This window comes from Ciconia boyciana, chromosome 8 (assembly GCF_034638445.1).
Source record: "Ciconia boyciana chromosome 8, ASM3463844v1, whole genome shotgun sequence".
Classification (NCBI taxonomy): domain Eukaryota; kingdom Metazoa; phylum Chordata; class Aves; order Ciconiiformes; family Ciconiidae; genus Ciconia; species Ciconia boyciana.
This window is the reverse complement of record NC_132941.1, coordinates 63939532-63967320: the sequence shown is the minus strand read 5'-3', so window position 1 is coordinate 63967320 and position 27789 is coordinate 63939532. Positions and strand designations below refer to the sequence as shown.

General features: G+C 40.0%; 1 protein-coding gene across 3 annotated transcripts in view; it reads left to right on the top strand.

Moving 5' to 3' along the window:
* Nucleotides 1-27789, top strand: part of ADAM12 (ADAM metallopeptidase domain 12) — a 189187-nt gene that overhangs the window by 29281 nt on the left and 132117 nt on the right. For all 3 annotated transcript variants that reach the window (XM_072870992.1, XM_072870990.1, XM_072870991.1), the window contains exon 3: nt 20159-20232. In XM_072870992.1, the coding sequence (XP_072727093.1) occupies nt 20159-20232 (74 nt within the window). The remainder of the gene's footprint in view (nt 1-20158; nt 20233-27789) is intronic.

Genomic DNA, 27789 nt, shown 5'->3' with positions numbered 1-27789 from the left:
AGTGGGATCCCTAAATCGAGTATCTCCAACAGAAACTGCCTTTCTCTTGGTTTCAACAGACAGAAACATTGTTTAAAGCAGACTTTTTTTGGCATTTACTGGCATTACTAAGAAAGAGTTGGCAAGGAAAGCTGGCAGAAGGAGATGAGTTGGATAAGCTTTAAAGATTTCTTTTTTCTATAAAATGAATATCCAGAAGCTGTGTAAATGTATTTTTTCAGTCTAAAAAGTGTATAGAAAGACAGCATATACACATTTTTGACTGAAATAGCATCTAAGCTGGCTGTGCCCTCCAAATTCTTTTCCCTCAATTAAAAAGGTGGAGAAAAAAAAAGAAAAGACAAAACAAAACAACACCTCAGGAAATCCCTAGAATGTTTATTCGGGAACAGACCAGCCTGTTACAGTCATTAGCTTGCAAAGGTATTTCTGTTATAGTCAGAGGGCAAAGTGAATTTAACCTTTAATTGCCAAGAGATGTCATGTTTGTTAGTGAAGTAGCTTTTGAGATACATTGAGGCATGTAAATTACTGTGAATAAGTGAGTGGCATATGTAAAAACCAAAACCAAACCCCAAAAGTACACCCTGCAGAGACAAATTAAAATCAATTTAAATGCCCATAATTAAACATAAAGTACTATATTTCATACTTTATTGAGTTTCTATTTATTGCTTCAGCATTTCTGCTTGTAAAAGGCCTCAATTGCAACAAAAAGATATTTCAAAATATTGGCCTCCTTTTTTTGTTGCGAGTTTAGTGCAGAATTGCTTACTGCCATGGTATGTTGATTATAAAGGAAAAAAGGGAATAGGGCTGGACTGGTTTAAACTGTGATCTGTGGGAGCCCTCCAGACCAAAGTGGTTGTTTCCCAGGATCCCCATAGGAGGGAGAGAGGAAAGGAAACCGCTGCTCTACGGAGACCAAGCATCAAGAGCCTGGGAACACTGCAAGTCGCAGAGGGCAAATTTAAGATATGGATAGAAACAGTTGGGTTTTTTTTAAGATGGAAACCAAAACTGTTTGCTTTGTACAGTCAAACATCTCCCCTTTTATTGTCTTGCCCTTTTCCATCTATAAAATGGGAATAAAGCTTAATCCATGGGACATCAATTTGATTTGGTAATGGCCCTTTCAGATTAAAAGTGTTATTTGTATTCGTACTCTTGCTGTACAACTGTTAGGGAGCAAGGATTTGCTGTTCTGGGGGAAAGAGGGATGTCTTGCATGTGCGGATAAACCACGCATGTGTTGTCAGAACAAGGGAACAAATATTTTCAGATTTTAGTTCTCAAAGAATTAAAGAGGAGGAGTGTTTGCAATGCTGCGTACAAGGATTTTCACTGTTACAGTCTTGGAGGCAATTTAAGAGCAGCTTGTAAGTACTGTGAAGAACATTAATTGAGATTTTTATAGTGTATGATGAGCCATATAAATCAGTCCAAGTTTAGCACGATCACCTTTCTTTGAGGGAGATTAACATTGACGTGAAAACACTTTATTTTAAGGAACATTTTGAGAAATAGTATTTTAGTGTATTATGTATTTTTCTTTCATGGGTACATTTTTACTGCTCTCAAATATGCAATTTAATCATCAAGCATCAATTTATTTTTAAAATTGAATTTATTAACTTTAACACACTTCCATACATCTTTTATTAACTAATTTAAAAAGAAATCTCTATGTGTAGAATTGAAATCAACTCTAATTTCAGCCTTCACAGAATTAGTATTTAGCAATTTCTCCAAATCTGTGTGTTTGAGATGGAAAGAATGACAGCTAGGTTTGAGCCATTTCTTTAAAAGAGATTCCTGAGGCCTCCCCACCACGTTGCTGAATTTCCCAGTAGGTATATCTGTATCTATGTGGCCTCAAGTTGCACCGGGGGGGTTTAGATTGGGTTTTAGGAAAAACGTCTTCACTGAAAGGGTTGTCGGGCATCGGAACAGGCTGCCCAGGGGAGTGGTGGAGTCCCCATCCCTGGAGGTATTTAAAAGATGTGTAGACGTGGTGCTTAGGGACACGGTGTAGTGGTGGACTTGGCAGTGCTAGGTTAACGGTTGGACTTGATGATCTTAAAGGTCTTTTCCAACCTAAATGATTCTATGATTCTATGATTCTATATTGATATAGTGGGTATATCGATATCTATATTGCTATCTATATCTATATCATCTGTGTCTATACATACATACAGATACTCTGTTTCCAACCTTGTCTCAGGATTCAGCTCTTAAATCATGGTTTGAAAATTTTTTGCAACAATATGTGAGGAAAAAATGGCTGAATAAGGTTACAGCAAGATTGTGTGTTGAAATCAAATCATAAAATCAAGTAGTTGAGAGGGAAGATACATATCATTGAGTGATATCAATGTTTGTGCTTTGCTAGGACACGTTACTAGGAAGGCATTACATTTAGAAGCAGAGAGCTTATCAGTGTGTCCTTGTAACATACTTGCCAAAGTCATGAACTTCATATATGTAGATAGAGTTGTTCTAATTTTAGGACTAGGCAGTAAAAAAAAAAAGCATATTGTAAAAGAAATAAAAACAGTATTCAGTCCTTGAAAGTGTGGATATTATCTTTGTCATCATTAAAGAGCTTGAAAATTTCAACAGGATCAGCTGCTACAGTCATTTTGGCTGATTATATGAAATAAGTGTCTTGTGGGGCTCCCCCATTATTGTGTGTTAGAGCTCAACAATATTTCCTATAATTCTAATGATTTTAGGTGGGTAACAAATGGAGATTGAATATTCTGGTTTTGCACAGAAATATCAAAAAATTCTTCACAGCCTTCATTCCTAAAAAAGTTAGACGAAGAGTCCAGTCTCTGCTTGAAGTCTTCAAAGGCAATGTTGGTTTGTTTTTCCAGCAAAATCTTTATCTTTCTCAGTGAAAGACAAATCAATATATCACTGGTAGAACACAAAGCTGTGTCTCACCAAGGTATATTACTTAAGCTGAATGTGAATTCCTACGTTAGCCATCACAATCAAGCCAAATGATTTGGAAATACTGGGGTATGCTTTGTTTTTTCAGCAGCCACCATGCCATTTTATATTTTTACATTCTATATCTTTATATTATAGGAGTATATTTTCTTGTCATAGCAGTGAGAGTTTCAAAAGTTCCTCAAGAGCAATAGTGAAATTACTTCCGTGATCTGTTCTTTTGGTATGCTGGCACCTGACAGTCTACTGTGAGCTAGTGAGAAATTTACTCAGCATAAAATAAAGTCATATGGCAATTTATTGCTGTCTTTACCTATCCCACAAAATCATTTCTCTGCATCTCTCGGAATGTGCAAATTTGCTTCTTCAATGTTAGGGAGCTGTATCTTGTCTGTTGATGCAATGTCATCGTCACAGCCTTGATATATGGAAAGCAAATAACTTGTCCCACGTATTTAGCCTAAGGTAAAGTTTGTATGTGCAAGGTATTCTTATCTGTGAATTTTGATTTGCAAACTAAAATATGATTGAGTCATTTTTTGGGGGGCAATTGAGATACCTTCTTTATCAAATGTATCATGAAATTTAGGTTTCTTTAAAAACAGTCTCTCTATGGAAAAGCAAATAACTGTTGTTGGAGGGAATAATGCAGCATCCCTCAGCTAAGGCAGTTCAGAATCAGTTGCTCAGGAGTCCCTCAGGGGATGAGTACACACGTAGCATCTTTGCTCTTCCTAATTCTTTGTCTAAGTGTAACCAATTTATTCAGTCTTCAAATGTTATTTTCTTGTGCACCTCGATGAGTCATCCGTCTGAGTTCCTCTCTGAAACTCTTCAGTCTTCTGGTGAGCAAGACTTTTCATTTAAGCTTTGTGATATGGCTCCAAAACGCTCCTTCCCTCCTCATCTCGGGAAATCAGCACAGTAGGGGGAACCCCTGCAGAGCCGTTCTCTATTTATATGTTGATGAGCCTGGATGAAAATTTCCAAAAAGACCATATATACTTTTAAAGCTGCCAGAAGACTCTGGCTCGCTCCTGCGCTTCAAAGTCCTGCTTTAAACATACTGTGTCCGCTGACACTTTGCGATACAGTGGAGTGGTACCCGTATCTGGCAAACACTTGCTATTTATAAAGACACTGATGAACCTTTCCAGAAGCCTTCCTCTTTCCATTCTGCTAACTTATATGACTCAGGAGTACAAAATACAGAAGTCTGGTGCAATACGTCATGTTTTAACAGGCAAAGTTTCATACAGTCATGTTGTTGAATTTCATTTAAATATGCAACACGGTGCAGCGTTAAGGCTTTTTTTGTTTTTTTTAAAGGGCTGTAAAGGAGTGGTAATTCAGTAGTTTAGGTGCGTGCCTCAATGAAAAGTTGGACTTCTTGCTTTCTGAAAAAAAAAGGAGCGTTGAATGGCTCAAGAGCAACAGTGGAGTGCAAAGCTGTTCATTAAAAATCTAGTGGTTGGAGTACTCGTGAGTGTAGGTGGGAGGCTGCGGATCAGACCACTGAGGCATTGCATCTGACAGGAAACTGCAGCCCTGGAGACTGTACGTGTTTCATACTAGATCCTCATTGATAATTACGGGGAAGGAGACCAGCCATTAAAATAAATGAGAGAGAGAGGTCACCTGGGGGGAACACAGGAGGGAGTTCAGGGAATGGTTGGAGGTCTGAAACCATGGCCCGCAGTGAGGACCAAAGAACTGGGACTGTCAGTCCAGAGAGGAAGAGGCTGGGCAGAGACACAATAAACCTTCCAGTATGTAGGTTTGTCGTGGAATGCAGGAAAGTAAGAAGGAGTAAGTGGTTTCTGTGTCTGTTAGATATGCTCCCCGTCTAGCAGGGACAAGAAGAATGGCCTTACAAGGCAGCAAGTAAGAGCTCAGTAATGAAGATAATGAGAAAAGGATGTATTTACATGCATATAGTAAGGAAGGGAAGCTTTGAAGTCTCTCAGAGTGCACTTGATTTTCAGAAAAGCCAGGGAAACAGCTGCTAATGAGAGAGGTATAGCTGATCCTGACATGGGGCAGGAACCTCTGAGGTCCCATAAGCCACATTTTCTATGATTTGATGTAAAGTGGAGACCATTCTTTCTCCTTTATAAAATCCTGCTTTGCAAACTTTGGCCACCTCTACATTTCAAAGAATAAGATTTGGATTTTTCTGATTTTTTAAATACCTAAAACTTCATGGGGAACACTTCCATTTCTTGCCTAGGATGAAGACTTCATTGCCTCATAGCCTTTCTTTCTCTTCTAGTTATTAGTTTTGCACAATTTAGAGCCAGGCTCTAAACATACATAGACAACTAAAACATTAACTATAATCCTGTCTCAGCTGGGCGAAGAGAAAATGCCCTAGCAGAGTTGAGCCTTTTGTTTGTTCTTTTAAATTTTATTATTAATTCAAGGATGGACACTGAAATCACAGAGGTGGATGAGGATGCCATGGAGGTTGGGATATTTATAACCTGAAGAGCTTTGCTTTAGGGAGGAAGTAGTTACGGCTCTGGAAGGACTTGTTAGATTTTGTGTTGTGCTGCAGAGTTCCCATGTAATGATGGACAAATCAATTAGCTTCTCCGTGCTGTAGTTGCTCACCTGTAAATGGAGATAGTGGCACATCTCTGCCTCGTAGGTTCTCGGTTGCAGCAGTGATAGAGGCTCTTATGAACATGCAAGACAGCTTTCGAAAACAGTAGTAGACAGCCTGAGGAAATCCTTTCTTTGAGGAATTTTGGAGGTTCAAGAAGGAGATGTATAAGCCATTCTGTTGGGACAGGTTATGAAATGATACGGTGTCCATGTGAACTGTTGACTGTGTCCTGTAGGAGCACTTTTCTTATTGCCTCCTTCCAAAGTATATGCTATAAAATATTGTAAATAAAACTTGCATGGGGAGGTTAATCTTTTGAAAGCTGGGTGAAGTCTCTTTTGTATATCTTTCTGGATTTTATGGAAAACTTGTTACAGAGAAATAATCAGGCTTCACCAGAGGCCCTTCGCTGGCTTTCTGGGGGTATAATGCCATAAACAATGTTGGGTGGCAGCAGCAGACTCGTGTCTGTGTCATCTGTTACTCTGAGAAGCATCAAAGCTTCAGAAGATTTTCAGGAAGGGGGAAGGGAGAAGAGGATTTAACTGCAGTGCATCATAAATAGCCCAAATCCTGAGATGACAATTTCAACTGTTTACAATAAGCATGAAGTAATTCAAAACACATTCTGAGACATTCGGGTTGTAAAGTCCTGGTAGATCACATGGGCTGTGTTGCAGAGCTCTCTTATTTTTAATTAGCAGTGAACAGAGACATGGTGATGGGTTTGGGGGTTTTATTTTTTTGAAGGATCATCTGAATGAAAACATGTTCAGTCCAGAGCTGGTTGTGAGTCTTTTTTTTTTTTTCCTTTCAGTATCTTTTCTGCAGTTTTGTGTCAGTAGCTATGAAGGAAGTAGACGGGATGCAGACCGTGATGTGTTTGGGGCAGATAATGCTGTGGTTGGCCTATTGTTAGAAATTTTCAGGTGTTCAACAGATTTTTTCACTCAGTGCTCCTCAGTCATATATCTCTTTTGTGGTTACCAGCTCTTCCCAATGCTAAGCTGGAAAATATGATTTTTCTGTTTTCATTTTATCTTTCCTTTTTTTTTTTTTTTTCTACAAAGGATAGTTGGTTTGTAGTTCTAGGTCTAAAAGGAAGGCTCTTCTGTGTCTAAAAGTGAGACTTTTCCCTCAGAATACAATAAATCTCCAAAGCTGATGGAAATGCAACACCATATGGCACACAATTCATCTAGTGCAAATACCTGAATACTCTGTGTATCATAGCCCATCCCTGGGGAAACCGTTGTATTTAAATTTCCATTGGGGTTTAATCCTGGGAGAAAAAAAAAATCTCTCTGAAACTGAAATAAGAAACAGTGAATTTGAGACTATCACCAACATTTAAATCAGTGTGTTTTCAGAGCTTTACTGCGTTTGCTCAGGCAAAACCGCATAAAACAGACTTGTCTCAGGCAATCGTCATTATTCTCTTACCTTTGCTAATTCACTGGCTTCTGGTATTGGGGAAGGCAGGCAAAACAGAGCAGGACTCATACGAATAATGGAGCGACAAGAAGAGGGGGAAACATTGTAAATACATGCTTGAATGCTATGTTAACATAAAGGCAACTGAAAGCTGTCCAGAAAGGCAGATAGACAGTCTTCTTCCATGATGGAATGCTCTGGTAGCCTGGGTTTTGCACAGGCAGATCTTGGAAAGAGGTCCGGTTACATAAAGAACAATTAAAATAGCGTTTGCAGCATATAACTCCACTTGCTCCTCATCTTTTAGCTGCACGAACAGCTGCTGCTTTCTTCCATAATTCCAAAGCTACCGTCAGGTCTATTTTCCCAGTCCCTATGGGTATTTGACTCCAGCATCCACTGGCTGAACTGAAAAATATCCTTGCTCGTTCTGTTTCGCTGCATTGGTCCATGAGACTGAGGTTGGGTAATTGAAACGTTTTACGAGCCTTCTGCAGAATTTTCATTTTTCTGTTTTCTAACCCTGTGCAGTCAGCTCAGCGAAGAAACAGGAATATTTTTGTTCATTTACACTGTGTGGTAGAGAAGCTGAAGGTGACAGCGGACTTTTCTTTATACTTTTATCACATGTTTGAGATGTTTCTTTCTTTGTTATCTCAAAATACTGTGCTATATTGATTTTTGCTTTTTCTCTAAGGGGATGAAAATTTCAGCACTAACCCTGAAGCCAGCTGAAATAATTGATTATCTGTTTTTACCTCCTCTTCAGTTATTTACCTCATGCCCTTCAATGGAGAAAGGGTGTGCTATTTCTAGATGATTTAGTGTAAAGCAGATCTTTGCTGAGCTTTAATATCAATTTATATAACCTCGATACAGGGGTTATTTTTTAGACCCACAAGTTTATCTAATATGTCATGAGAGAGCTTGTTCTAGAAGTATCATTTTATGGCTTATTCTTATTGAACCTATGAGTAATAAGAAATGAAACAGATTTTCTATAAGGTCAGTTAGCAATTGAAAATACTTAAGCAATTTATCTACAGGAGGAATTAGATGCATATTGGCCTTCTATAACCTGGTTAGATGTATTTTTAAATGTATTTTATAATTAATAGATACATTTTGTTTACAGTTTTTTGTGTCTATATTAATGGTAATGGCATTTTCATCTGTGTTTTGTCTTTGCCTTTGTGGCAAGAAATATTCTGGTCATTAATACTTTAAATCTCTGGGTATCATTCAGAATAAAACATATGTTTTTGTTCTAGGGAATACTTTTTTAGGTAAGTTTTCTGAGCTTTCCATACTACTTTGTGTCATTTATTTTCTATGAGAATGTAAATGTATAGACGGGGTATCTGTAACTAAAGTCGCTTTCTAATTAAGTAGAAAAATGTGAGATGCTGCCCACAGGTTTGCAATATCATTTGCTTTACTAGGAAATCTTCAGATCCTTCTTTCTCTTAGGGCACATTCCAGGATATAAAAATGATTCATGTGTCTTGGAAGTACAGCTTTGGAAAGTTTGTCAAGTTATCTTGAGTAGCCCAAGACTGGGGTGAAATCTCCCCTTCCATTAGTTTAAAAAATATTAATATTTTATCTGTCTTTGTATAACTCATTCATCATCTTCAAAAGATCATCAGAGACAAATTACAGTTTGAAAGAGTGGAAATTAGATACCAACTCCTCACTTCTGGTTTGCATTCCAGTATTTGTGATGCAAAAGGGAACTTGAATCCAGAAGCACATCTGTGATTGCAATAACAAATTAGCGAAGAAGATTTAATCTGAGCCGCATAATATGAAAAGATGTTTAGAGAGAATGAAGTCTGAGCTCAGAGATCTTGGCACAGACCTGGTGCAGTGGAGCAGTGCGATTGGAGGGGAGCTGGAGGGATCTGAAAGTGAAGAACAGCATGTGAATTAAGCCAAATAATTAAGTGATTTAAGCATTAATCTAGCCAACCCTCCGAGTTCATTCAGAGAAGCAAAACATATATCATTGCTTCTCTGGAGATTGTTGCATTGTCAAGGATTCAGTTTAGCCAGGACATTTAGACGTACCCTTTACTTGCATTAAAAAATTCTTAAATTTCTCATTGTCTGAAACTGATTGTATCTTTTTGCCTTTCAATAAGTTTCATTTAGTTGCAATTACTCTGCCTTCAAAATCTTGAAATCAAATGAATTAATGAAAGTGGAAAATCAGAACTCTTTCCTAATTAAGAACTGAGCTTTTCAAGGAATATGAAAGGATCTAATTTAGAGAAAGATGTTTGGAGAGCATGAAATGTGGCTTGAAGGAGATACATGTGCATTTAATATAACGTACTGAGCCCAGCCAGATTTGTATTGACGGGAGACAAAAAGCATCTGAAATCCTCTTTCAGTGGTAGAATAATTTATGGGCTTTCTTGAAGCATTCCGAGTTGACTTTCAGTTCAGTGAAATGGGTGGCCATCTCAGTTTGCTTCTCAGTGGACATAGTTACTACTGTGTTTTTTATTATTTCTTTCTGTGTTAGATAGCTGAACCATGGAAATATTGGGAGGGGGTGACTATGGTTTTTATTTTTGCTCTTCAATGGCTTTGTAACCCTTCTGTATGGATGTGGGGAAACCTCCATGCTGGGACTGCCGCAGTCGCAGGAGGCTCTGAGGATGCAGGTGACGCTGAAGGGATGTAAGGAGCGGGGAGGTGGCTCAGATAACGTCTCTAATGGGCACAGTTCAGAATGGACTTCATTTGCTATTGGCCCTGAAACAGTTCTCTTGATCTGCTGCTTCCCCAGCGTACACAAATACATTGTGCGTACAGTCCTCATGCGTAATACATGGAGCTCATCTGCTTGTGCTCTCCTCAGCATGCCAGACAACTCCCACTGTGGAGAACATTTTCAGATATAATCTGGAGGACGTGTCATTTCTTATCATTGGGAACTTAGAAGTAATTATCATCATAATTCTTATCCCCCACAGTGCAGAGCACATTGTGGGTTCCCCACAAATGTATGCTGCAATAATTACGTGCATAGAAGGAGAGAAGAGATGTTTCTAAAGAGGGTCAGGTTTGCTGTTCAGCTCCAGCTCTGTTAAAACACAGTGGATGTGTGGGTGGTAAAATGTAGAGCTATTAGACAGGAATACTCACAGAAAGTATGGCAGGACAAAGGGGCTAAGGTGCATAAAATATACTGACAGTGGGTAGCTAGTCAGTCTTGGACACAGTCCATGCTTGACCTTGGTTTTTGGGGTACATTGGAAGAATATGATGTTGTAATCAAACTTCTAGCAAAAGGAGGACACAGTCCCCAGTGTCCTTACAAAGAGGAGGAGTTTTACTTTTAAAGCTACGCGTAGGTTTAAACCCAAATGGGATCTACTATATCTACACGGCATAGTCCTCAAAGAAGTTCACGTACATTTTAAATTGGCAACTATCAACAGCTGTTCATTCACATTATAATTACCCAAATTGCAAAGGACAGTCTGCAACGAGTTCTGTTCAGTAACTAAGACTACCCAGACCCACTGCAATTGCTTCCTAGCTGCCAGCTCTATTAAGTTCTGTTTTGTAACACTTTACTACAGAACAGACATGTTTGTTTTCTTTGCACAGCCTTCCACAAAGCATTGTTTAAGCAGCACATAATGTATTCCAACAATGAGGTACTTTTTGCTCCCATCTGTTTGATAGCAAAATGAACAGTTGTGATTCGTACGTACAGTGTAAATACTGTATAATGACTATGGGTTTACTTTGAGCAAATTCCAGGTTATTTTTTTAATTCCTGTGCCAGGTTTTAGTTCATTTTTGAGTCAGGGGAAGATTTCTGATGTTGGGCCTGAAATTTTCAGGTGTTAAACACCCCTCTAACAGAGTGACCCATCATCGTCCAGAGGTGATAGCAAAAGGCTGCCTCAAGCAGACCCAACAGAGCAGCAGGTACCGGGAGGCTGAGCTGCCATGTGCTTCTTTACAGTTGGACTCGATGATCTTAAAGGTCTTTTCCAACCTATACGATTCTGTGATTCTTGGCCCTCCAAGGCTGGGTGGTATCTAGTTGCCTTTTCTGAATCTCAGACAACGCAGACACTCCCCCAGAGACTTAAGGAGCTGTGGGTATTTCTATTTTAACCTTTTGGGGCAGCACAGTAAGGAAAAAAAATGTAGGGGAGGATTTATTTTTTTAACCAGTCTTTTAACCAGACTCTTCAACAAGTCAACAAGTCTTTTTTTACAATTAAAAAGGCCTTTATAGTTGCAGGTCTTTCAAAAAGCTAAAATCTGCATAGATGCAATCAACCTCCTGCCCGACCTCTTCGGCGAGGTCGCAGTGTGTCAGAGGATGGGCAGGGCACGGTCTTTCCGGCCAGTTTAGGGAACGCGTTGTGATAGCAAACAACACACCCCTCCATCAGACTCGGATTAAAAAGCACTGCTGCTCTTGACCTGCTTCCAAGCTGAGGACTTACCATTTGTGCTGATGGTCTGGGTAAAAAGTCCGGTGCTCCATGAAGTCAGGTCAGTACCTGAATGACAAAATTTGGTGGCCCTAGATAACTTTGTGGAGATAGTCCTTCAAAGAGATGGCAGGCAGCACCTTAAGAGGGGGCCTGTTTGGGATACGTTGCCATAAATGAGAGCTGGCTAAAAGCATACGTATTTTTTTATTATTTTTATTAGTTGTTCTTAATACAAAATTGAGTTCACAGTTTGGTGCAGTCATTTCCATTCAGTCAAAACCATATGTTGTTGCATTTTCCTTTCTTCCTTCCTTTGTGATTCATGAATCTAACGAGTCACCCGCTCCCAGATGCGGAGCAGACTCCTTGCAGGTCATCAGGCACACAGAGAAGTGTAATAAATACACACCGAATGTTGGTTTATGTTGGTTTGCATCCATCCTGCTGCAAAGATACAGGAAGGGCTTCAATACCTCGCATTGGCTGGTTTGTGTTACAGCACGCATCCTTCTCCCAAACCACATCCTGAAACAGAGGATAGCGGAGCTCGCTCCCGATCGGCCTTTTCAAAGTGCTGGCAACCCCAGTCCCCTTTTTCATAATTCACTAATGTTTGTTCTCTGAACTTGTTCTTAGGAATCTTTGAAAGGTTTTGTTTCAAAGTTTGTCCTGAAAAAGGAGTATTGATTTTGACCTATTTTTAACCAATATAGTTCAGCAGGTAATTGGATAGCTGCTTTAAAAACCAAGGCTGCCCTATTTGGTCTGCTTAGATTTAATTAAAAAGAAAGAAAGAAAGACCCATTAAACTTTTATTTTTTTAATGTAGAAAGTTGTGAATTTCCCGTTAATCCCTGTTTAGCTGGCCCAATGCACATAAATATGTTTTAGTGCAACTTCAGTGTCTGATAATGAAAATATGGCATAAATGTTGACTTCAGCTTTCATGCCTGACTTTTTACTGACACCAAATAAGTTCATAGCATAACAACTCAGCCTCAGAAGACGCAGATTTCTTTAAAACATCAAACTGGTTATTTTGGATTTGCTCCTAAAATATTTGATCCATAATGTTATGACATTCTGAACATGTTTTAGCTAGGTTATTCTTTAATTTTAAAAAAATGTAAATCAGGAATACCTCACAAAAAGGATGTAGCTAAATTGTAATCATGCTTTCCCTTTCCCAGAGTAGTCATTAGCTTTGTATTTCTGCATGGAAACCAGGAAAGTGTGTGCTAGAGCTGTGCAGTTTTATTGATTTTGGTCTGGCACAATTAACTTCTCAGTTTCCTCTTTCTTGAGCGTTATTTGCTGGAATTTTTAACTCTGGATAGGGATCTTGGGACACCAACAGTGAGCAAGGAACTGTTAATTTAAAAAGCCCTTTATAGAGATTCATAGGAGCTTCAGCAGATGTTGCCAAATAACCTGATGGCCAGAGGCTGGGACTGCCAGTGGTAGAGAGACAGCACACCTAAACGTTTATTTTTTTTAAATTTTAATTGAAAATCTTTTCAGCTTATAAAGAGAAGCCTGCTGAATTTGGGTCATTCCCAAGGTTGTCCTGTCAGTCCTATTTATGCATGTCACGTGAGCTCCATGGTGGAGTTTTCTATTCCTGTAAGGAAGCCAGGAAAGGGGCAGGAGAGCTGCTGCCTTTGCCCTGTCCCTGCTTTGGGACCTCATGTGTGATGGTTTCTGCTGTCTTGTGGTGGGCAGCGGTGTAGGAAGCAGGAAAAGAAGAGGGGGGGAAAGCCTGGCTACCTCCAAGCAGCGGGCTGATTTGCTATACAAGGAGGTAAGAAAAAGGGGGGAAAAAAAAAAGAAAAAAAATTAGATTAGAAATGATGCCTTCCAGATAGAAGAATCTTGCATCAATTTGTACAGTCAGCAAGAAAGTGAAGAGTATAATCATTCTGTTTTCAAGAATCACTTTATTTTAAAGTTGGGAACAAACTTGGAAGTTCTTTGGTTTCCTACATTATTGGAGTGGCTCAGCCAATTTGTTAAGGGGCTGTGATTCTTTGCTACGCCATTAAACAAAAAACAACTGCAAAACACTCTGTTCTCTTTGTTGCTACTCATTATATACAGCCACAGGGATACATGCTTGTCATTTGACAGTAAGGAAAGCACAGTTGAATTCACTGCCCCCAGGAACTTGCAAAACAACATGAATTAAATGTTTATACTTTTCATGTCCGCATGAAATATCACTTGGTTGTGGAGGTGTTTGCAAGAAACAGGCTCTTGTGTTCACTTCTAAACTAAAGCCAAAAGAAAAGAAACAAATACTTATCGATTTAAAAGCAATGCATGCAATTTATAGCATTCGTTGCTGATTGTAATTATCTTAAACGTATCTACTTTGTAGACAGCTTGCATTTGTTGAACTGAATTCCAGTTATCATGTAAGATTCCCTAGGTGGCTTTATTTCTTACAGATTTCCCAGCTTTTCCCTCTTTGTGTATTACAGATAGTAGAGGAGTAATATCAGCCCAAAGATCTGCTACCTACAAACATACCTTTTAGCTTGTGCGGACACCAACACAGAACGTCAGTGTGTGATAAATAAGGGGGAAAAAAGGTATTTTCATATAGATAGCAGAAAATGGCATAGAATTTATCCCTACTGGAAATAAGGTACTCTTTCCTCAGTTATGCAATTTCTAATTCCTGATGTTAGCTCTTCAGATACAAGAAACAGCATCTAGATTTGTGTGGAATGTAACTATCTGATATATCTCAGAAGTCCTTCATTTCCAGAGCTATGCTTAAGAGATAACATAAACTTATGACCCTCGCTTTTTTGTGTTGGAATTTCTGTTTTCAGGAGCATAGCAGAGAAAGTAAATAGGGTCTTATCCTTAGAGTAAATGTTGGTAGTTTTTGCACAGTTTAAGACTCTGGATTAAAAAAATACTCCCAAATGATCCCCTGGTAGAGTACTTTGACTATCCCATCCTCGAGTCTGGTTTGACGTGTGTTAACGCTGGGGGGAACCAGGTAACCAAAAGGCAACAGTCCTCGTTGGATGTCTTTGGCCAGTTGTGAGTAGGTAATTTCTGCGTGAATGAGCTATGTATTTAGTTTCATTCTAAACACATGCTGAAGTTTCAGAAACATATTCTGTTTTCTCCACATTATGGAGATCTCTTCACTATTCCTCTCACTGTTTTCATAAACAAATACTGATTTGCTTCTGCATCCAACTGCCTTGTATGACACTGTGTTAAGCTACCATCCCCGACCACGTACGTATCAGAGCCAGGCTGGCTTTGCAGTAGCTGGTCAAAATAAATGACGCTTGTCTCTTGCATCTCAATGTTCTTTATGCACCCGGTGGGAAAATTGTACTTTGTTGCTATGGTCTGGTACAGCGATGACAAGCTTTGTGCAAGGCTGGAGTGGCTTCCAGAATCTCTTCTCCTGTGCTTGTCACTGATGATGTGATTTCTCTTACTTCAAACTAAAGCCCAGGCAACTAATTATTAAATGTGACAGTCTATGAGTTTGTGCTGCATTTTAATTTTTGCTCCATGTTGAATGTCAGGAGCCTTGTTGCATACAACTAATTGCAATCCATAGTTCTCCTTATAATTACATTTTTCCTGACCATCTTGCCAATTTTGACCCATTTCAGACTAGGAGTGTCCCACCAGTGACCTGCCAGGACAGTTCATGCAAACTGTGGCCTGGCATGTGACAGGCACTTTGTGGGTGTGGGTCAACTTGACCGCACATGCAAAGTTGACCCTGTTGCAAGGTTGGCTTTAGCGAAGTTACCAGCAGCTCTGGAGGGACTGGAAACCACTTCATTGGAGATGAAACAAACCTGCCTATTTCAGTCTACCATGTTAGGATATAATTTAAAACTTTGAAACCAGAGAAGCAAAATCATCCCTTTTGGTTCTATTTCTTGTACTGATCTCTATTCTCAAATACTGGATTTGGACATCTGATACAGCTGAAAATGCATTTCTCTTCCCAAATGAATCAATGCTGCTGCTTTGAGTTTATTTGCACTCTTTCCCTTGTCTACAGATATTTCCTTTTATTTCTACAATGTAATTGCTAGAATATTTTTTTATTTAAAGTTGCACATGCTGATCTAACTCATGTATCATAATCCAATAAAATCCTTTATCTTTTATAGAGAGGAAGTTGCAAAGATAAGTGCATTAGGACTGTCCACTTCGTCAGTTTTCTGTCTCTTCAAATGTAATAAGAAATGACTTGAAGTATTCTATCCCAATCTCAACAGTCAGTATCAAGGGAAGAGCTCACAGCACTGCAGTGTGATCACAGTGCATGCCAAGTCCACAGCCCAAAGGAAGAGATGATCCAGCAATGATTAAGACTTTTTCCTAGATTACTGTGCAGAAAAATATGCTCAGTGACAACTGCTTTGTATTCAAATTCTAGAATGGGCATCCCACCAAGGTGAACAAATCTACTCCAAATGGACAGCTACTAATATTTCAGGCATAAAAAGTGGGTTTTTGTTTGTTTTTTTTCCCAAGGCTGTCATATCATTATTATTAGAAAGTAGTCCCTGAAAGTATGAGGAGTTCAAAATCTGCTACTGACACTCTGTCTTTGTATTCATGGTGATGTGATAAAACATGAGCAACTAAAGGAAAAAAGTGTTATTGCTATATCTGAGCCCCTGTTGTTGTAACGCATTGATGCCTTCACCAGAAGGAAGGTGCCTGTTTGCTCACGTCTGGTTTAGGAAGCATGCCTTTAAAACAGTTTACATGCTAAGTAGACAAAGACAAGAGGATGAAAACTATTGCCATGTCCATTTTGCAGGCACAAGTTGGAGAAAAGAAGTAGAAAGGGTGAGTGAAGCACAGAAAGAGCTGAGGCGTAAGAGGTTGGCTCAGCTGGAGGGTTTTGCTGTTTCCCACCACGAAACGCAGTTGTCCCAGCCAAGACACAAGTCCGTGGTAGAGCTGGGCTCCCAACACCATCTCCAGGTTCACAGGGGAAGCCCTTAATCCCCAAACCATCCTTTCTTTTCTCTTTCTATATGAAGATCTGAAGATCCATGTGATGTAAAAGGGGAAAAAATTAATAGTACTTAAAAAAACATGTACTAGTTAAACTAGTTTTACTAGTGCATAGTGATTTTAATTCCATTGTAAGAAAACAAGAGAACTTCTCTGACTCAGAAATAGGCTACTGTCTCACCAGCTTCCAGTTGTTCAAGTAGTGCTTTATTGATTTTTTTATCTGCTTTATCAGAGAGAATTCTTGCTTGGCCTTAACTTACTGTTTCACTAATTTCCATCAGAATATTAAGTTTCACTAATGCCAATTCCAGTCAACATCCCTCAGCAAGCAAACAAGCAAGGACCAAATTAATGGGGGAATTACTTTTCCTTGTCTGCTGATACAATTTGATGTAGATTTTCAAAGTAAATCCTCTAAATAAGAGAGGAGAGTTATGGAGAGTACTGAAGTCATCCTGAAGTCAGTTCTGCCTCTTAGGATATCAGAGAACAGATTGTGTGCATTGATGAGATCTTCTCTTATGCCACAAAAAACATTGCCAAAAAGAAAGCAGCAAATTGTAGTTTAAGGGTAGAAAGAACCAGAAAATGTAAGTCTGTAGAGAAAAGAAGGTAGAACCATACAAAATTTTTTTATTATGGTTTAAATAATGCTACTGTCATAAGGTTCACTTTACTTTCACAATTGATAATTTTAAAGGGATCAATGTGGGAATAAGTTGTGGTACCAGCATGGTAATTATTTTTTGTGGTTCTTAAGAAAGGCTTATAACAAGTGGTTCTTTCTGAAATCTTCTGAGCAGAAGAGTATGTGCCCTCACAACGTGCTTTTTCGATTATTCTAAACGGAAAATATAAAACAGCAATCTAATATCTGTATTTATAGTAATTCCCATTTCATCTTGCAACTCAGTTTTGAAAATATTGATTGTAAGGGGAAAGTATTACCATACTTCATGAGATTCAAAATGAGCTTTTCAGGTCTTGTAGCAGGTCTGTGCAAATACTTTAGGGGAGACTCCACCACCGCTGCAAAAAAAGTAAAGTAAAAGATCTGAGTTCGTTTCATAAGTGTATACATTCAAAAAAGGGGGAACACCCCGCCCAAACCTAAAACACCCTTTCTGAATGATATTTATTTTTCTTTCACATTAGAAATGTATCATTTTAAGTGCTTATGTGTTTCCAATCACCATACCACCTGAACAGTGTGTAATTTTTGCTGTATTTATGCTTATGACTGCCAGTCAGAATACAAAAAAGCATAGTTTCATCTCTTCCCAGATGGCAAACAAGGAAATGAGCCATTTATTTGAAAGAAAAATGTATGGTAAAGCAAGAATGTGAACCTGGGTCTCATGCAAAGCAGTCCAGCATCCTAACTGGGGACATTATTGTGCTCAGTAATAAGAAGTTTCAGCTTTAGGAATTCTCTGAGAGATGTTTTTGTCTTGTAACAGTCTTATTGTGCAACTGCTTTTTTAACTTTACAAGTTACTAACATCAATTGACTGTCAAATAAGTACCACTGTGAGCTCATGAATAAACATCGTTATCATTTACATATTAACAGAGGGCCTTTAGCCGAAAAGAATCCATTTGTGCTACTGCAATATCTTAATTATTTACTGCGTTACATTGTAATTAATTGTATTTTACTCTCTCAAAACTCTATAGTATGTATATCTTACGGGGTTTGGAACCAATGCACTGATACTAAAGTGGTAATCAACACTACTTCTAAATATTCATGCCAATAAATGACTCCCATGTGTTTGCTGAATGCCAAGGATAGTCTGAAGCACTTATTTAGCATTCTAGTGGGATCTAGTTTCTGCAAAGTTCACAGAGATGCAGAATTTCAATATTGTTGCTGTTTTGCATGGGGAGAGGGAAAACATGTTTGAATTTGCACGAGCAGTGGGGCAGGACACTTAGAAAGCAATGGTATCTCAGTCACAATCTGTGCTTAATAATGTCTGAGAGCACCGGGGAGTTGTCAGCTATTTTTTATTATAACAAAATTACAATTTTGTTTAGTCTACGACAGCCTCCTCATGATTTCACTTTTTAATAAACATCTACAATTTTCCAAATCGTTTAAAAATCATTGCATTTCATGGGCAGGGTGCTCTGACTGTCACGCAGCCGGGGCTCCATCAAGGCACCGCTGTAGCCATCACTACAGCCATCATTTGGCTGTAGCCAAATTCAGACACATTTCTCAATAAATCAATTAAATACTATAACCCTAAAATTATCCTGCTTCACTACTGCAATTGGCTGACATAAATCTTCAGAAAAGCATATTGAGTGTACAGAGAACAACTGATTTATTGAGCTACTGTCGGAATTTCAAAACAAGGAAATACTGTCTCGCAATCCAGTAAGTTTGTTTAATGAAATGTAAGTTAAGTGTAAACAGTCTTAAAATATATGTGAGTTCAGTCTTGTGGATTAAGACTAACTAGCATAGCCTAAACTGTGCTTTATCATGTAAAGTACAGTCTCGAGAGCCTGTGTAGGTGCACTGCCCCTTTCTGCAACAAGTGTTTGAGCTTCCGCTCCCTCCTGGCTCCGAGGGCAAATGGATCACCAGACCTTTCTGGTGCTCTTCCACAGCTTCCGAAAAAATAGTGGATTTACCTTTGGATGCTTGAGGTGAAAAAGAACTTGTTTTATAATCAGGGGAACGGCAGTATGAAGATTGCACGCAGTCATGATGGTGCTGAAAATGCAATCCAGATGTCCTGATCCCTGCTCCATGCTGGAGTGCAACTGGGATTTCCGTGTGCTCTGCTGTTGATGTCTTGTTTAGAAAATTCTCTTAAACACTTGTATACGTACAAATACTTTGTCTATTATTCTCGCAGACATACTTGATAATACTGTTGACCGTATTTCTAATTGCTCCGACACCAATTCTTTTTTTTTTAAGCTAAAACATAATTATTCCTCATGAAAATTTTAAAATACATATTAAAATATTTAGCTCTTTATAGGGAAAAAAATAGTTCAGCATGACTGTACTTTATGTTTAGTTTCCATGATGGTCTTAGGTCACGTGCAGTTCTACACGCGAATATTTAGCATACTCAGCCTTAAGGGAAAAAGCATTTCTGTTAGAGCCACCCTGCTGACTGTGATCACTGCACTGCAGGCCTGCTCTTAATGCAGGAGGTACTGGCTTTGAACATGGATATCTTACACTGAAAATGGTCATGCAAAGCCCAAACCTGATTACCTGTACCTCATTTTAAAAAATACTACGGCAGGATTGAGCATTACTAAGAGATTATGTTAGTGTTTAATGTCGTTATGCTATTATATGGAGAGGAAAAAGAGAAAATTCAGAACTCTATCAGATGTCTCCTGGAACTGATGTGTACTGCATCACTATGCTTATCTTCCCAGGCAAACTGGTCTCTGATGTGCAACGTTGGAAGTGATGCAATTGCTTAAGGGCACACCATGGTGTCTTGAAGACCTGGGTGTGAAATCCTACAGCCCTGTGCTGCCTCTCGATGTTTGTTCGCACTGAGCTGCGGCTAAAGAACTGCAACACCACAAACACTTCTCTTTGTAGCTGCTAGATCCTCCCAAGCAGGGCCCAGATGGGCTCTGGGTTTGGACTCAGCCAACTCTTGTTTTCCTTTTTCAGAGTCACCCAGCACTGCTGCAGTTTGTAATACAAGCTGAAAGTAAACATCTAGTCATCAATCTGGAGAGGAATGAGTAAGTACCCTTGTTGCATGTTCACTTTGTACTGGAGGTTCTCAGAGAAGGGTTATAATTTTAAAATTGATGGTTTAAAAGTAACCTGGGGCCAAGTTTGCTACTGGTCCCTTATGGAACAGGCCCCTAACAAGAGAGTTTTGTTCCAGTTTGGACTGCGTGTATTTGCACACTGGTTATAGAGCAAGAATCTCTATGGTCATCTGCATTTATGTGGGACTGAAAATGGACGTGTTGCCTCTCAGTGTTTTCCTGTTGGTCATTATTTTTATTTGATTTGGGTTTGTCCTCCTTTCCTGTGGTAAGCCCTTTTATTTACAGTAATGTGGAAAATCCTGCAGTCTTTGGAGCTTTTTTTGGAGGACTCATCCCTCCTGACACTGCCTACGACCATGGTTGCCTCCATGCAGTGGCCATCGGCATCTGCTCAGGGAAGATGAGTCAAGCATTTGGGCTTAACCCCTGCTGGACTTTTAAACGGGAGCTCTCTGGGTTTGTTGGCAAGGTGCTGATGATGGGATGTTTGTACTGTTCATGAGGCCTGTAACCAAAGCTGAGCTTGAGCCCTTATTTGTGGGCTGTAAATACTGCACCTTCTTCCATGTGCTCTTGACAACTCCTGCTCATGTCCATAAGCTTTCAGAGAGGGATACCAGGGGCTGCTGTAGGGTGGTCCCACAAGCAGAAACCCAACAGAGTTTTTCACAAAGGGGTACAAAACCACACAGAAATAAAGTCACTTCTCTGGAAGTCCATGACAAGCGGAACCAAAGTCATCGAAGTCTTAGTCTAGTTTCTCAACTGTTCAACCGCTTTTCCTCTAAGGGCATCTCAAGAATATATTGTGGGAATCCAGACCAGGACAACTACGTGCTGCTTGTCAAAGGAAAACCAAAGATCACTCTCAGACTAGGGAAAACTTTTGATAAATGTTAGCAAGGATCTATGTGTTCTGTAGGTTTCCCTGCTGTGAAATAAAAGCAGCAGAGGTTTTTTTTTACTGTAGTAGAGAGACCATAGACATAAGTGGTGCAGCTTTATGTGTTTAGAGGAAAGAATGTGCATGTGAAAGCAGATGTCCAAGGGAGGCCGGGTACATGCTGCTTTGGACTGGTGATGGACAACTTCAGTGGAAAATGACGGGGCACCCCTTTAGTCCTCTGTAGTAAAAAAATGCAAAACGCTTTTTATTCCCAGTCGCTTGGATGAACCCTAACATTACCCAGCTGTGATAAAATCCAGTTCACTTCATTATTCTACATCAGACCCAAATCTTGAGCTTTCTTTACATTATTTTTAATGCTCCTTAGTTGTTCATTTCCTATCCTTGAGGGGTATGTAGATCCCCCATGCATAGGTTGCTCTGTTTCAGTAACTAGAGGAGGATTTAATTCCTTTAGTAAACAGGGATTTAACTTTATATTCTCTTAATCTTTGTCAAAGGGTGTGCCTTCCTTCAGGAATGGGAAGTATGCAGCAATTGAGGAAACTATTTACATTCCATGTCAGCGATTAAAAGAACATAAAACTGCTAATGCAGACCTTGCTGAACATACCAAACTTTGTGGTACCTGTAATAAAGTCAGATTTAGAAAATTGTAAGATGCAATCTCCACCTCTTTTAAAAGCAGGACATCAAAACACAGTAAATTAACTCTATGAGCATCTCTCTGACTAACTACATTTGGAGATGTTGAGATCTGCTCCTTAAGAAATTCAGTATTTGTCAATGATTATTTTCTAGTTGCCTATCTCTATGGTGGGGTGCCCACCAGAATACTTGCATTCGAGAAGAGCTGTGTATGGTGTTAACAACATGAGGTTCCTCATCTTAGCAGGAGCTTCTAGGTAGTATTGTAAAACGCTACAATTGGCCTTCCCTGCGTTTGGGATTTGTAGCATATGAGGCAGTTCATAGATCCCAAACCACAGAAAAAGTTGGTCGTGGTTTTGCAAAATCATTTCTCCCTTTTCTCCTGTATTACTGACTTTGATTTTCAGAAGAAATAACGGTCTGAATGTTGCAAGGCTGTGCAGAAGTTGCGTTGGTGGGTGTGTGTGCAGGTCTATTTGTTACCTGTTTCTGTAAATAACACAGTGCATCAGCCTGTGTTATTTGACTGGTCTGTGCTCCCCAGGGCAAACAATCTCAAGGCCTATGTGCTTGTCTGTGGAAATTGGTGGTTGCATTTCTTCTGCCTGTAATGATGGCGTTGGGCATGTTGTCACCGGCGTGGAGAGGCGAGTGGCAGCAGAGGTGAGGTGTTTGGGGCATGAAGCAAGCAGCGTGGACGTGCTGCTGCTTCCGGGGGGTCCTGCAGGTTCACAGAGTGAAAAATAATGTCCAGGAGAGAAATGAGAGAATGCATTTCTGCAGAGCAGAGGGTGGGGAATAAGGGCTGGTGGCAGCAGGCCAGGCTGGACCTAAGGTAGATTATGGACTCCAGAGGTGTGAGACGGTCATCACATACCTGGAGAAGGGAGCAATGCTTCCACGCTGCAGCTCCTGCCCATGAGTCTCCAAGGCTGCAGAGAGAACCAGCAGACGTGCATACAGACCCTGTCTCCTCCAGCCTGCTCCATCTTCCTGATGTTGGCGTGCAATATGCAGCTCAAATATCTTGAAAGCACTGATGCTGAGCATTGGAGTAGCCATTAAATCAGCATGCTTTAGGTAGAAGTAGAGTGCTAAACACAAACATCTTTTCTTGAGTAATAAGTGACAACAACATATGAATTTCTGATATGTGTGCTGTTATTTTACTGTAGTTTTATGTAAAGCATGTTATTCCTTGGGTATTGGTGGGGGTGGAGGTGGACAGGACCCCTAAATTACATAATTTCTGCATTGGGTCATGCAAAAAAAAAACTGGATGTGATTTTCCATGGTTAGTAGAAACAGCTGCTTTGAGTAGTCTTGACATTAAACTCCATTTATTGAAAACCTTAGAGATTTTCCAAACCTTGAGTTATATTTCAAAACATGATTCAGATGCATTAGGCAACCCCAAGTGGGGACTGATGTGTTAAACCATCTGTTATCTATGGAAATATTTAATGTCAGTTTGGTGTTTTCTGATATTTAGACTCAGCAAGATGTGTTCATACATATTGGGCAAGATGTTATAAGTTAGTTCTGGAAGAGTTACTGGTACCTAACTTCACAGCGTAGGTTTTAAAATCTTCTCTATGGTTTCCAGCTGTTAAGTTTACTTTTGTACATATTCATTAAATACTTTAGTGATTAATTTTCAGGCATTGCACATTTGTAATTGCAAAACCAAAAATTATTTGCTGTGAATTCAATTTGTCAATCATAGAAAACCTGCTAGCGAGCTTATGTTGCAAGTACATTTCTTACTATGATTTAGTTGCAAAATATGATTGCACTCTTGAGAACCTTATGCTCTGTAGTACCTCAACTGTTTTAGAAACACTTGTCATATGGAGAGATTTCCAGAATCAGCAAATCATCGATCAGCTGCAAAATAAACCACCCTTCAGAGCAGCTGGCTGTACTGGTGTGCATTACATCAATAATACTGATGCACTTCTGTTGTGCAAGGGACAGTAATGTATGCCCATATAAATTCCTTTAAAGTTGATTGCAGCATGTGAGTCTTAGAGGAAAGCAGGCTTACTATTGTGTAAAAGAAACAAAACCCTTGTAAGATTAAATCTGAGTTGGAGAGTGGAACGGTATGTGACTACTGGCTGGTTTTCTGCAACTGGAAACATTTTACACTGTCGGAAACTGGTCTGTATACAGCAAAGTACTTAAGTGTTCTTTTAACTTTAAACATATGCGTAATCCAGGTAAAGTCAGTGGAATTACTTATTTTCAAAATTAATTTCATGCTTAAATGATTTGCTGACAAAGGTCATAATTATGAATGTCAAAGAAATATAACTTTGAACAGATGTTAGAGAGCTTTTTCAGCACTGACTCCTGTATATACCTGAGTCTATGGCAGATAAAGATAAAAAGCTGAGATAAGTCAAGAGCACGTGAGGGCAAGTATGGAGGTAGGATGGCTTTGCCCTAAGGACATCAGCGTTGGCAGGATCTCAGGTGTGTCCTGGACAGTTTGCTTCTGGTGGGAATTCGTTGACCAGCTTTGCAGCGGGAGCAGTGAGGGTGCGATCAGTGCGGTTGTGGCTGACGGGCCATTGGCAGTGCCCGGGGAACATGGAAATGGAAAGAAAAAGCTTGAGTATTTTAGAGAAGCGGAGTTCACTATTCATTTCCCCATAACTTTATGATCTTTTTCATCAGGTTTATAACACAGCCTTTACCAAAGCAATATAAAAAAGGGAATATATGAGGTTAGATTGCTGCCTTTTATTCTCTCAGTAAAAATTCTTCTATGTTATCAGGAGGCAAAATCCACCCCAGGCCATGGTGTAAGTCTCCATCTTATCCTTTAAATCCCCTAGGATCCCAGAGATCTCCAGTTTAGAGCATCTCTGACTGTCCCCCTTGCATGTTTACCACTTCTACATGGAGACGCAGTACCAGGGATGTATTGGGATGTAATGGTCCAGTACTGGAGGTCACTTTGAAAGCTTAGCTCCAGGACAGAGGAGGCTCCAGCAGTATTCCCTCCTCTGAAAAGCAGGCAATAGGCATCTTCATGCATAGTACTCATGTGACCTGTTCCAATGAGGCTTTAGTGTTCAGAAATCTTTTGTATTCTTTTTTGGCTAAAAGAAAAGTAGTTCTGTCTTCTTTTCTGCCTGACCTTTCTGAATAGGAGTGCTGATTGGTGTGCAAATGACATTCTAGTTGGATTAATTTAGCAGGGAAACAACTCATTTCTAGTGCCAAAGAAAATAGCTGACAAAATTTGTTAATGAATTGACATGCTTATATACAATCAATGGTTTGAAATACAGATAGAGAAAACAAATCTAAACAAACAAATACCAAACAGAGAAATGGGACCTCTCAGAATATACTTATTATAATTCTGTGCTGTAACTTAGCCAAAAAACTGTGACCCCTGCCTGCTTTATCTGCAAATACTGGAGCTGGCAGCTGTACTGCAGTATTTCAGTGTAAGCTGACAGTTGGGGTTTCACTTTAATTGAAGTGTAAGTTTCACTTTAATGGAAGCAACAATTTTTCCCTTCTGTAATGGCAACAGTCAAATGGTCTGCAGCACGCTGAAATGTGAAGATTCAGCTGCCACAGCTACAGTAGTGATGGTAGCAATCCTGGCTCTAAGGGTACAGGTATTTGCTGTAGCTTTGGGGTATGAGGTTGGCATATTTAGTGTGGGCGTTAGAGATACCCAGATTTGTTCTGCAATTGAGTGAGTATTAGCATAGGTTGGTATTAGCAATGGTAGTCGAGGTTGTGTGGTTGGGGCTACCTTTGGCTGTGTTGTTTTGGAGCTGTGTGTTGGCATGAAAGGGTTCAGCTCCATCAGGAGAGAAACTGCTGCTTTCTCGATCTGTTTTTCCTCTCCTTACATAAATACACCAAAATAAAGGAACAACGAGAGAAGGTATTTATACACTGATATAATATGCTGGAAGTGGAGAGGATAAAAAGACTGGCATTTGTATTCTGGAGACCTTCTTGTGGCCAAATGTCATAATCTGTAACATGGTCAAGCTTCTTCTCTTCCCATGCCCCATAAAACAGCGAGGCAATGGGGCTGTGCCAAGTCCCCTGGAGAGAAAAGAGGACGGGGTCCTACTCCCACGGGTCCGGGGGAGTACGTGGGGTCAGGAGAGCCAGTGCTGCTCTGTCCTTGCCCTGCAGCCCTGGCACGTGTGAAGGACCGGGGGAAAGATCCCCTTTCTCAGACGGGAGAACCAAGATATGGGGAAGTTTAACATTTCTGCGTATACCACAGAACTACAAATCTTGTTCACGTAGCATGCAAAAAAATTAGAGTCTGATGGGTAGGGCAGGTACTGTTTTCTCTGCGTGAATGTTTTCCTGAGAATGGTGGTTTCCAGAGCTGCATTAGTCGACCGCTTTGAAGCAACTTAACACAAGGTTTTGCTTGTTCAGTGTCTGTCAGTCAGAGCAACCCTAGAGCTGTACCTTCCAATTAAATATATAACAATAATGGAGAGGGAAATATACTTGCTGGTACAATAAATGTAATAAAGAAGTGCCTGCTTTAGATTTCACTCTCTACGTATATCACAGCAGTAGAATATTACATTTTCAGAACTGTGTTTTAATCTCCCTTTGTCCTGCAGAATGTGAGGTTTTCAGCATTTCATTTTAACATTGCTCAGCAGAGAGGTCGGGGAGGAGAGCTGGCTATCAGAAGACAATAGGAATGCATACTCCCTCCCTCCTGCGGGCAGGCTGGAGTCAGCTCGATCGCGATGATAATGAACACACAGGCAAAATGTGATCATCTGGGACTGTAAAATAAATAATTAGGGGAGAGAAAAGAGATGAAAACAATTTTCTGGAAACCTTGTAATCTCCCACTGATAGTCATATGCCAGCCCACGTGGCGCAGAAGCGTTATGCACCCAAGGAGCAACGGCCTCGCAGCCATAGTTTTGCAGGTTGGCAGACGAAGTGCGTCCAGCTGGACCCAGGCTTTGCTCGCAAAGCTCCTGGGTGTTCTTCACGTGTTTCTGCTATCTGCTGCTTGGGCAGGTTTCAGATTGCTTTTGTGCGTTGGGTTTTTTTAATTTGTTTCTAACAAGAGTGAGCAGCGTTTCAATAATAGCGAAGGGGAAGCACTGAATTCTGCTTTGCATCATCACATGCCCCATTATTACCCGGGATGTTTGGTCTCCTTTTCACAATACATGTAAAGATACCAGGCCAAAACCAAGAGGATTCTCCTGCTTTTCAGAAACATTTGTGGATATTGCTTTCTGGCTTCAGAAACACAGGGAGGACTGTAAATGAGTTTTTGAGTCAAAATTGAGGCTGAACCTGCTTTTAGTGAATTTTCTATTAGATATTTTCACTTAGGTGCTCAGTCCCAAGCGTCCAGTGTCTTTGAATAAGAGCAGATATGTGACAGTACGTCCGGCGTCTCTACAATTGCCTTTTTGCATCTGGTGGCATTTTGCTGGCACGTGCTCGGTTCCTAGGATCTCAACTTCTCCTGAAGGCTTTGTTGAGGGAAGAACAGTGTTGCCTTCATAAAATTCTATAGGGAAAGATGCCAGCTATTTAATTTGCTTATAGTGTTCATGTATTTATTTTTAGAGGGTTAGTAAATACAGAGTACACTGAAGTACAGTTCCTCAGATGAATTCTCCATTATTTTATGTTGCATGTGGAAATGAAGTATTCAAAAAGAACAATTCAGTTCTACTCATAATCCATGTCTGGGAGCCTGATCCGCGTCCCCGCCAGGCACGGGGCTGGGCACAGCACGTGCCTCCCAAAGCGGGCACTGGCTTCCCAGCTCTTGACTGATCTCCACCAAAAGCAGCCATGTACCTGCTGCAGACCTTTCCGGTGATCTGCAGGGGATCATTCCTGGAAGCATTAACAGTCGATCTCCTTGTCCATATGTGTGTTTGCAGGGGTCCCTGCACTTGTTCTCCCAAATCACACTCTGC